At 68.0% G+C, this 10,571-nt stretch overlaps 2 protein-coding genes across 9 annotated transcripts in view; one reads left to right on the top strand and one right to left on the bottom strand.

The window, feature by feature from the left end:
- The window catches only part of Tsc2 (tuberous sclerosis 2), a 33,634-nt gene extending 26,065 nt beyond the window's left edge, over nt 1–7,569 (top strand). For 4 of the 8 annotated variants that reach the window (XM_013011513.1, XM_013011512.1, XM_013011510.1 and 1 more), the window contains 14 exons: nt 62–174; nt 479–694; nt 1,916–2,119; nt 2,581–2,649; nt 3,451–3,581; nt 3,767–4,260; nt 4,432–4,507; nt 4,583–4,669; nt 5,340–5,526; nt 6,168–6,307; nt 6,708–6,786; nt 6,972–7,063; nt 7,150–7,248; nt 7,335–7,569. In XM_013011513.1, coding sequence (XP_012866967.1) covers nt 62–174; nt 479–694; nt 1,916–2,119; nt 2,581–2,649; nt 3,451–3,581; nt 3,767–4,260; nt 4,432–4,507; nt 4,583–4,669; nt 5,340–5,526; nt 6,168–6,307; nt 6,708–6,786; nt 6,972–7,063; nt 7,150–7,248; nt 7,335–7,493 — 2,146 coding nt within the window. In that variant the 3' untranslated portion in view covers nt 7,494–7,569. Of the gene's footprint in view, nt 1–61; nt 175–478; nt 695–1,915; nt 2,120–2,580; nt 2,650–3,450; nt 3,582–3,766; nt 4,261–4,431; nt 4,508–4,582; nt 4,670–5,339; nt 5,527–6,167; nt 6,308–6,707; nt 6,787–6,971; nt 7,064–7,149; nt 7,249–7,334 lie in introns of those variants that run through there. The other 4 variants (XM_013011515.1, XM_013011514.1, XM_013011511.1 and 1 more) reach the window with 2 other exon arrangements.
- Nucleotides 7,570–7,573: 4 nt separating this feature from the next.
- The window catches only part of Pkd1 (polycystic kidney disease 1 (autosomal dominant)), a 41,873-nt gene continuing 38,875 nt past the window's right edge, over nt 7,574–10,571 (bottom strand). The window contains exons 44-51 of the mRNA XM_013011248.1: nt 10,358–10,514; nt 10,150–10,275; nt 9,887–10,061; nt 9,499–9,798; nt 9,290–9,424; nt 8,912–9,217; nt 8,364–8,820; nt 7,574–8,328 (exon numbers count right to left, since the gene is read on the bottom strand). Of these exons, the coding sequence (XP_012866702.1) occupies nt 8,374–8,820; nt 8,912–9,217; nt 9,290–9,424; nt 9,499–9,798; nt 9,887–10,061; nt 10,150–10,275; nt 10,358–10,514 (1,646 nt within the window). The 3' untranslated portion in view covers nt 7,574–8,328; nt 8,364–8,373. The remainder of the gene's footprint in view (nt 8,329–8,363; nt 8,821–8,911; nt 9,218–9,289; nt 9,425–9,498; nt 9,799–9,886; nt 10,062–10,149; nt 10,276–10,357; nt 10,515–10,571) is intronic.

Raw genomic sequence — 10,571 nt, 5'->3', positions numbered from 1 at the left:
CCCTGCTGGTCTCACCACTCCCACCCCGGTGGACCACACGCACAGCCGCTTCCCTCCTCAGCTCCCAGCCCGGTGCACATGTGAGGCAGACAAAGGAGGCACCTGCCAAGCTGGAGTCGCAGACCGGACAGCAGGTGGCCCATGGGGCCCGGGCCCGGGTCCGGTCCATGTCAGGTGAGCCTCCGCCTTCTCGGTGCCCGGGAACGTGCCGTAGGGCTGAGGACCAGGTGGCTCTGGCGTCAGGCCTGGCCGCTACCTGCTGAGCCTCACCGCGGCGTTGGCTCTGGTGGGGCAGGAAGCGAGGGGGGGGGCCCAGGGCTGCTGGTGTGCTGGGTGTTTGCGTGGCCCCCGAGAAAGCTGGGGCCCTCTACCGTGGGTGACGAGGCTCCCACCGGTCAAAGCCAGGCCCGAGGGCTTGGGCCCGACGCCTCTTGGCCGGCCAGTCCTCCTCATCAGCCGCCGCGCCCCTCTCCCTCAGGGGGCCACGGCCTTCGCGTGGGCGCCCTGGACACAGCGGCTTCACAGGTCGCAGGTGGCCCCCCTACTCCGGGGGCACAGCAGAGCGCCCCAGCAGCCAAGGCCGAGAAGAGCGCTGCGGGCGCCCAGGCCCCGGCTCCGGAGAAGACGAACCTGGCCGCCTACGTGCCCCTGCTGACCCAGGGCTGGGCTGAGATCTTGGTGCGGAGGCCCACAGGTACCAGGCCCACCGCGGTGTCCCCACAGGCAGGCACGGGCCTCGGGGGATGGGGTGGGGAGAAGCGAGGCGGTGTCGGGTGGCGCAGGACGCCCTGCGGAGCACGGCACGTGGGGTGGCTGCCCGCACGGTCCTGGGTCTTGGGGCCGGGGCGTGGGCCCAGGACAAATGCTTCCCTGCTCGCTCACACGGTGCCTCGGGCCTGAGTCCAGGTCTCCTTAGCCTGCTGAGAGCATCACCAGACTGACCCGGGGGCTCGCGTCTCAGGGCCTCCCGCAGTGACTCTCAAGACCAAAAGGATGGTCTTTGTCCACTCAGCAAGCAGACGCCCCAGTTCAACCTCTAAGCCTGTCCCAACCAACCATCCAAAAAACAAGTTTTTCTAGGCATTGGAGGCTCAAGTCTGTAATCCTGACTGTTCAGGAGACTGAGACCTGAGGGTCACGGTGCAAAGCCAGCTGGGTAGCAAAGTTTCTGGGACTTCTAATTAATCACCAAAAAAGTGGGAGGTGGAGCTGTGGTTCACACGGTCTAGGCTTGAACAAAGATGTTCAGGAACAGCGCTCAGGCTCTGAGTTCAGGCCCAGGATTGGCATAGACACAAGGCATTTCCACCCAGAGCCTTTCCACATACGGTCACTCTGAGGTTCTGTGAATTAGGGCAGGATTTGGAGTGGGTAGAGACATCAGGGGTATTTCAGCCAATAGAAAGGGTTTACCAGAAAGACCTGAGTACTTGGGGGCTGGATTGTGCAGGCAGGGCTCAGGGCTTGGGACGGGTATGGAGTTGTGTGAGCCTAGGATTGGGGACTGGGGGCTGGGTTGTGCGGGCAGGGCCCAGGATTGGGGACTGGGGGCTGGGTTGTGCGGGCAGGGCCCGGGATTGGGGACTGGTGACCGTGGGCTGGATTGAGCAGGCAGGGCCCGGGATTGGGGACGGGGCTGTGTGGGTAGGGCCCGGGGCTGGGTTGAGCAGGCAGGGCCCGGGATTGGGCCCGGGGCTGTGTGGGTAGGCCCGGGGCTGGGTTGCGAGGCTCTTGGGAGACTTGGCTGAGGCGTGGCCTGTCCTTGGTACACGTGCTGACCTGGGGGGAGGGGGAGGCAGTAGTTCTGGGGACCGGATCCCGAGGCCGGCCCAGGGAGCCCAGATGCTCGCCCGCCTCGGACAGCACTGGGGGCTCCCGGGCAGCAGAGCCTGAGGGTCCCGCCCACTGTCCTCAGGAAACACGAGCTGGCTGATGAGCCTGGAGAACCCGCTCAGCCCCTTCTCCTCGGACATCAACAACATGCCTCTGCAGGAGCTGTCCAACGCGCTCATGGCCGCCGAGCGCTTCAAGGAGCACCGGGACACGGCCCTGTACAAGTCCCTCTCGGTGCCAGCCGCCGGCACGGCCAGGCCCCCTCCGCTCCCACGTTCCAACACAGGTGAGCCGGACGGGGCAGGGCAGCGGGGTGCACTCCGCCGGGGCCCCCACGTCATCGGCAGAGGTCTTGGTGGGGTGCCTGCGTCCTGGGCCCACTTGCGGGTCGAGTCTCCACCCCTTCCGCGAGACTGGCCCCTGCTTGCTGTCGCTGGCCCTCGAGGGCTGCGGGCGCAGTGCTGCCGCCTAGGTGCCCAGGTGGGGTGCATGCCCCTGGCTGCCGTGTGCTCCTGCTGCCCGCCGCCCACCGCCCGGCTGAGCGCTGTCCTTCCGGGCCGGACTCCGGGCCGCCCTGTGGCTGCGGACACCGCGCGGGGGGATTGGGCCAGCGCTGCCGCCAGGAGAGCCCGGGCGCCGGCCTGGCCGCTGGCCCTCCCTCTCTCCTCTGCAGGCTCGGGCCGTGCTGCCCTCTGCGCGGCCTGCGCGTCTGCTGTTGACATGGCCGCTGGCGTGGTTGCCTTGCAGTGGCCTCTCTCTCCTCCTTGTACCAGTCCAGCTGCCAGGGACAGCTGCACAGGAGCGTGTCCTGGGCAGGTACTCGCGTGTGCCGCAGAGCGCTCTGCCCCAGACGCTGCCCTCATCGCCCTCATCCGGTCATCCCTCCATGGCCCCGTCTTGAGCCTCATCGTCCTCGGGGAGCAGGGTTCTGACTGACTCGAGGACACCTGTGCAGACGCCTTTGCTTTACCAGTGGGAGCCCCCGGACTTGCAGCCTGTGGGGCTGGGCGGTGCCCCTGAGCTGCGTGTGGCCTCGGGCCGCCGGGGTGGGCTCTGCCTGGCTGACTTGCCCTGGCCTCTGCTGATCGCTGGCCTCGGGCATTGCCGCAGCTGCTTGGCATTGTACGCCCGGCCCTGCCAGCTGCCCTGACTCTGGCGGGTCTCGCGTGGGTTCAGGCGCCAGGGTGGCGGGGGAGGGGGGGCAGTCCAAGGCCATGTGCAGGGCCACTGCTGCTTGTCCGCCCGCCCGCCCCTGGCTTGGGACCTCGGCCCCCCCTCCCCAGCCTGCTGGGCTGCAGACGTGAGTCTGCAGACGTGGCGCTCATCCCTAGCTTCCTCCATTCAAAACCCTGGAAACACTGGCCGCGGTCAGCACCTCCCGAGCCAGGGCCCCTCCCAGGTTCTCCTGGGTTCTCCTCGTGTCATCTGCTGCTTGCCCTGCCCGAGGTGCCCAGGGGCACTGGTGGATGCCGCCCAGTCCCCTGGGGCCTGGAAGCCCCACCCAGGGCTGGTCAGGCCCTGCCCGGCCCCCTGCCGGGCTGCTACGGTGGAGCTGCTGCGGCCCCGAGGCCGGCAGGGCACGGGCCACTCACACCCGCGGCCTCCTGTGTCCCGCAGACTCCGCCGTGGTTCTGGAGGAGGGAGGGCCGGGCCAGGCCCACGCACCCGGAGAGCCCCCTGAGCTGGAGGACTTCGAGGCCGCCCTGGGTGTGCACAGGCTCAGCCGGCGCCCCGCCCCCTACAGCAGGGTGAGTGTGTGGGGTCCTGGGCAGGAGCGCGGGGTGCGCAGCCTCCACGCTGCCCGCGGGTGGGGCGAGCCTCCCTCCTCCTCCACCGACCCCACCTTGGGTTGGCGGCTCGGGCCCCGGCGGCGGGACCAGGGCAGCAGGCCGCAGGCTGAGCGCCTGCTCACCGGGCGCTGTCGGTCCCACAGTCGTCCTCAGCCTCCAGCCAGGAGGAGAAGGCCTGCCCCGCCGAGGTGCTGGCGGCCGGCGGCATCCCCATCGAGAGGGCCGTGTCTTCCGAGGGCGGCCGCCCCTTGGTGGACCTGTCCTTCCAGCCCACGCAGCCCCTGAGCAAGTCCAGCTCCTCCCCCGAGCTGCAGACCCTGCAGGACAGCCTTGCCCACCCTGGGGACAAGGCCGACACCGGCCGCCTGAGCCCCGAGGCCAAGGCCCGCTCCCAGTCTGGGACTTTGGACGGAGAAGGGGCGGCCTGGTCAGCCCCGGGCGAGGAGATCCAGGGCCCCGCCCCGCCCGAGGGCCCGCTGCCCTCCAGCTCCCCCCGGTCGCCCAGTGGCCTGCGGCCCCGTGGCTACACCATCTCCGACTCAGCCCCTTCGCGCCGGGGCCAGCGGGTGGAGCGGGACGCCTTCAAGAGCAGAGCCGCAGCGTCCGGAACTGAGAAAGTGCCGGGCATCAACCCCAGGTGGGCCATCTCCTGGGCAGGCACCCAGGCCCGCTGGGGGCAGATCTCGAGCCTGCATGGGCACAGCAGGCCAGGGAACAGGGCCCAGGTTCTCAGCTGCGGCTGTGGCACCTGCCCTCCGTGGGGGGGCCCGGGACCCCGTTCCTGTCCTCACCCGGCTTCTCTCCGCAGCTTTGTGTTCCTGCAGCTGTACCACTCGCCCTTTTTTGGTGACGAGTCCAACAAGCCCATTCTGCTGCCCAATGAGGTAGCTGCCTCCCCCTGTGGCGTGGCCCCTCCGCCCGCGTGGCCCCGCCCCTGCTCACGCCCCATGTCTCTGCAGTCCTTCGAGCGATCAGTGCAGCTCCTGGACCAGATCCCCTCATACGACACTCACAAGATCGCCGTCCTGTATGTGGGGGAGGGCCAGGTGAGGCTGTGGCTTCCAGGGCCGGGCCGGGACCTCCTCCCACAGCTCAGCCCCTGGTCCCCCGCAGCAGCGGGCATACAACTGCGGTAGGCTGGGGTGTGGGCCTGCGGGTCAGGCATGGCCAGGCAGCGGTGTAGGTCTGGAGCTGGTAGCTCACGTCTGCGATCATAGCTACTCGAGGGACCGGGCTAGGATCTCAACCTGAGGATCGCAGTTTGAGGCCAGCTTGTTAGAAAAGCCAAGACTTATATCCGGGTAGCCAGCCAGAGAGTTGGACTGGGGACCGGAGATGTGGCCGTCAACGGAAAAAGCTAATAGCACGCAGCTCTGAGCTCAAGTCCTGGTGCGTGGAGGGACTGAGCTGCATGCGCAGGCCCTAACAGCCCTGCGTGGGCGGGCCCAGGGAGGGCAGGAGTGGGGTCGTGGGCAGCCAGGGCCAGCAAGGGCACGCTGCCGTCCGAGTGAAGCAGAGCGGCATGCCGAAGGCGTCTCGCTGCGGTGCAGCCTCCGTGGAGGTCGGGGGTTGTGGCCCACGCAAGGCTGCCGAGCAGTGTGCTTAAAGCGGGAGCTGGCCGGCTGGGGCGGAAGGGGAGCCGCGCAGCCACACCTGGTGGAGACGACGCTGAGCCGCCAGCGGCTGGGTCAGCACCGCCGCCGCTTGCCTCCACAGAGCAGCAGCGAGCTGGCCATCCTGTCCAACGAGCATGGCTCATACCGCTACACCGAGTTCCTGACGGGCCTGGGCAGGCTCATCGAGCTCAAGGACTGCCAGCCAGACAAGGTGTACCTGGGCGGTCTGGACGTGTGCGGTGAGGATGGCCAGTTCACCTACTGCTGGCACGATGACATCATGCAAGGTGCGGACGCTCCCTCCCCGCGCACACCCTGCCCGTTCATGCTGTGCTCTGTGTGCCGTCCTGGGGCTGGGACTCAGGGCCTGTGCACACTGTCCTTGAGCTGTTTTGCTCAAGGGTAGCACTACCATTTGAGCCACACACCACTTCTTTTTGCTGCTTAATTGGAGTCTCACTAATCGGCTAGGATTGTGGCTAGGAATGTGGTAGAGTGCTTGCCTAGCATGTGTGAAACTCTAGGTTTGGTTCCTCGGTACCATGTACACAGAAAAAGCTGGAAGTAGCGCAAAAGAAGCTGTGGGACAGCGCCCAGGCCCTGAGTTCAAGCCCCAGGACTAGCCAAAAAAAAAAGTCTTGCTGATTGTCTTCCAGTAATGGTGTCAGTCTGTGATCCTCAGATCTCAGATCTCAGGGATGAGCCTCCGCGCTCAGCCGTGATGCCTGCTTTGCCAGCTGTGCTCATGGAGGTCTGGGGTGGAAGTGCTTGGGCACGAAGCCTGCTCCCAGAGCTCTGGTCTGGGCGGAGCCGTCAGCCAGGGCTCCAGTGGTGGGCGGCAGAGGGCCCGACGCGGGCCCGTGACGGGCCCCTCGCTGCTCTGCCCAGGGTCCCGCCCGGCACCAGCCTGGCCTTGTGCACCCCACAGCTGTCTTCCACATCGCCACACTGATGCCCACCAAGGACGTGGACAAGCACCGCTGCGATAAGAAGCGGCACCTGGGCAACGACTTCGTCTCTATCATCTACAATGACTCCGGGGAGGACTTCCGGCTGGGCACCATCAAGGTGAGCGGCACCCGGACTGGCACTGAGCCACCGCGTCCCCCACCGCGTCCATCCTGCCGCTCACTCGCCAGCAGCCAAGGCGGGCCGCAGCCCCCACTGGTATCCTCCAGTGTCACTTGGAGGCTGGTGTACTCAGTAGGTGCCATGTGTCTGGTGAGAGCAGCTGTGGGCGTCTCCTGGGTTGGGGGGCCGGGCACACTGACGGTGAGGCAGCCATCCGTGGGCCTGGGCGTGCCAGGGCAGCCGGGGACAGCGGGCATGCAGGGCGGCCGCGCGCAGCCTCGGGGCTGTGGGCCCTGAGAAGGCGGCGCTGCAGTGTCTGAGCCACAGCAGGCCCAGCCACGGAGGACACCCACGAAGGCAGGGACGCTCGCGTCACGTGACTTCTGCTGTTTGGCAGGGCCAGTTCAACTTCGTCCACGTGATCATCACGCCGCTGGACTACGAGTGCAACTTGCTGACGCTGCAGTGCAGGAAAGGTGAGGCCTGGGCCGGTGGGGCGGAGGGGCCGCGTGCACGTGAGCCCAGAGCGAGCCCGTGTCTCCCCGGGGCGGAGGGGCCGCGTGCACGCGAGCGCGAGCCCAGAGCGAGCCCGTGTCTCCCCGGGGCGGAGGGGCCGCGTGCATGAGTGCGTGAGCCCAGAGCGAGCCTCGTGTCTCCTCAGACATGGAGGGACTTGTGGACACTAGTGTGGCTAAGATCGTGTCTGACCGCAACCTGCCCTTCGTGGCCCGCCAGATGGCCCTGCACGCCAACGTGAGTGTGCAACGGGGGGGGGGGGGGGCCAGGTATGGTGCAAGGTGCCCCAAGGTGCCCCATTGTCTCCCCCTTGTGGTCCCCAGATGGCCTCACAGGTGCACCACAGCCGCTCCAACCCCACTGAAATCTACCCCTCCAAGTGGATCGCACGGCTCCGCCACATCAAGCGGCTGCGCCAGCGGGTAGGAGGGGGGTGTAGAGGATTTGGGGGGGAGGAAGCCCCTCAGAGCTGGTCGGCGTGGGTTGCTGCCCAAGTGTCTCCCCACAGATCCGGGAGGAGATGCACTACTCCAGCCCCAGCCTGCCTCTGATGCACCCCCCAACCCACACCAAAGCCCCGGTCCCCGCGGAGCCCACGGCCAGCTACGAGACGGGCCAGCGGAAACGCCTCATCTCCTCCGTGGACGACTTCACGGAGTTTGTGTGAGGCGCCGCCCGCAGCACCCTGTCCCCATAAGCAAGCGAAATAAACAGGCCGTGCCGCCCGCGCACAAGCAGCAGCACAGGTAGCCGTCAAGGCAGCGCCTTTATTTGACTTTGTCTGGAGGGACTGGGGCGGGGTCAAGGCCGTAGCTTCAGCTGTGCTGCTCCTCAGGGCCCTCACACACTCACACCGGCCCCGGCCTGGGAGCCAGCCCCAGGAGGGGTCTCGTCCCTTCGCTTCACATTCACCACCTTCTAGTCCAGGCCCGACACCAGCAAGCCTGGGTGCTGGCGGCAGGCTCGCTGCCAGCAGGGGGGGGAGGGGGGCAAGGCCATGGTGGCAGCACGCCCACCTCAGGGCCAGACTCGGATCCAAGAAGCAGCGGCAGCTCCCCCAGCCGGAGAAAAAGAAAATAAAGTCAAGTCCCTCCGCACTCGAGAGAATAGCGACATACAAAAATAGACACCTCTGAACCCCGTATAAATTACTGACGGTGCGCGCAGGGGACGGGACGTGTGCAGGGCGGCAGGAGAGGTAATTAATAACTTAGGGGATGGCAGCGGGGTGCGGCTGAGCCCTCCCCGGATGGGATCCTTCGCCAGGCGAGGCGGCTGGGCACAGCCCACTGTACCTGAGGACTCGGGAAATAAATAGCATCTCGGAGGCTGCTGCTCGCTCAGCCCAACACTGCCGCATCCCGGCTGGCCGGCTGGGCCGGCGGCCGCTAAAGTGCTGAAGCCCGCGGGCAGCGGGGCTGCCGGTAGGTAGGTAATACTGAGCGGTACGGTATCTGCCCTGGCTTCCGAGGGGCCGGGCACAGCCACGGGCCCTGCCCGAGGAAGGGCGGCTGCCCCAGGGGAAAGCCTGGTACAGGCCCCCGGGCCTAGGTGCTGCTGGGGTGGACCTTGTTCTTGCCCCACAGGGACACCCTGCCGGGATTGGCAGCCGGGCCCACAGCCCGCGAGGCCCGGCAGGCGAGGCAGGGGGCCAGGGCCCGCGGGGGGCCTGGGGCACGGCCAGCAGGAGGCAAGGCCCGGGGCTGACCGTTCCTCTGGCCTTGAAGGCTCTGCAGCTGCTGCTCCAGTTGGTAGACATCCTCCGTGGCCTGGTTGAGTCTGTCAAACTGCATGAGCAGAGCCTCGAACATGGAGTGCAGGCAGGAGGGCTCGGGCTCTCTCCGCAGCCCGTCGGGCTGGCTGGAGGAGGAGGTGGAGGGGCGCGAGGGCTCCGAGCCGGCGCTGGGGGGTGGGGCGGCCGGGGGGGACTTGGAGCCCCGGGACGAGCGCGAGGGCAGAGGCTCCATTCCTTCGAAGCGGACCTTATGGCGGAACTGGGGGCGGCACAGGGGCTCGGTCAGTCCGGCTGCACCTGGGCGCAGTGGCCCAGGTGTGTCCCTCTCCCCCCCTCTGGGCCGTACCCACCTCCTTGACCTTGCTGAAGCCCATCCAGAGGCGCAGCCTGCGCAGGAAGAGCTCCACCATCTCGTAGTCCTGGGGCTCCCAGGCCGGGCGGTACAGTTCCCCGCGCAGCGCGTGGTACCGCCAGAGCAGGAGGACGGCCCCCAGCCTCAGGGCCCCCCACGCCCGCAGGGCCCAGAGCGCCCCACACAGCAGGGGGGACAAGTACCAAGACTCCGCCGGGCACAGGGCGGGGACTCTGGCTCCCGGGCACAGGGCCCAGATGGCCCGGGCTGCGTTCTGGAAGGAGTCCATGCCGGAGGAGACGAGCTGTGGGAAGCAGGGAGTGAGGCGGTGCTCTGGCCAAGGCCCCCCAACCCGCAGGTCCCCCCAGCCACCTACCAAAACAGCCAGCTGGGCATAGGCCACGCCGAGCACAGCCAGGCCCAGGGTGGCGCCCAAAAGCTCCGGCAGGGCCCGGCACAGTGTCTTGCCAAAAATGGACCAGTGGCGTACAAAGCGCAGCTGCTGGGCCGCCTGCGGAGGGTGCGGGGTGTGGTCAGCCGCCGGCAGGAGCCGCGCACCCCGCGCACCCCAGCCAGCAAACTCACCTTGAGCAGGAGCAGGAAGAGCAGTGAGGCAGCCAGGCTGCGGGCGGCGGCACTCAGCTGGGCCACCTGGTCAAAGCTGGTGAAGCGGACAGACCGGCCCCTCCTGCCCCTCAGGAACCTGCCCCATTGGCGGTCAGCTGCGCCCAGGTGGGCCAGGCGGACGAGGGCCGCAGCCACCGTCAGGATCACCAGTAGCCACCGCACCCAGGCTCCGGGCCGGGTCACGCGCGCCAGCCCCTCCCTGCGCCATGCACGCGCCTCGGCCGCCAGGAAGTAGAGGGCAAACAGCAGCAGGCTCACCTGGGGGACGGGCCGGCGAGACGGGGATCAGGGGTTTGTATGTGTGGCCTGGGGCGTGCCGAGGGAACCCTGCAGGGGTGGCTGTTACCGAGGTGAGGAGTGGCAGGGACAGCCAGCTGCTGGCGCGAGGCAGAGCGAACGGCCGGATGCTGAGCGTGGCCAGGGCCCGGCCGGTGGCGGGAAACTCGAGGCCCAGCGTGACGGCAGCGTGCAGCCCCACAGCCGGGCTGTACCCGGTCAGCTCCACGAACACGGCACGGCTCCTGCACAGGGACAGCTCAGCAAGGCCCCTGGCCTGGGTGGGGGGCCCACATGGGGCGCACAGGGCTGGGGCGGGGGGCGGGGGCCCACCTGCTGTCCAGCCAGTTGTGCAGCTGGAGGAAGCCCAGCCGTCTCCGGCTCTCCTCCAGGCTCAGGCCCAGCTCCTGGACGTAGCCGCCACTGTCGTACACGGCGCAGGAGCCCCAGTGCCAGGCGCTGTCGGGGAGGGGGAACGCTGCATGTGGGGCGCTCAGGAGGGCCTGCCAGCCCCCCGTGGGCCTCGGCCCTCTGTGCTTACCCCAGCAGGTCTGGCGCAGAGTAGGCCCACATCTCTGATCCGTTGTGAGCTGGGCTCTGCCAGCCAACGCCGTAGTCGCTGGTGCTGAAGCCTCTGGCAGCTGAGCATGCGTGCGCATGGGCCCCGGAGCCGGGCGGGTCTGTGCAGAGCAGAGGGTCTGGCGGGCAGAGCCCAGGGCGGGATGAGGGGCGTTCGCTGTCAGCAGTGGCCAGAG

Source organism: Dipodomys ordii, unplaced genomic scaffold (assembly GCF_000151885.1).
Source record: "Dipodomys ordii isolate 6190 unplaced genomic scaffold, Dord_2.0 Scaffold14, whole genome shotgun sequence".
Classification (NCBI taxonomy): domain Eukaryota; kingdom Metazoa; phylum Chordata; class Mammalia; order Rodentia; family Heteromyidae; genus Dipodomys; species Dipodomys ordii.
This window is presented reverse-complemented; position numbering and strand designations above follow the sequence as displayed.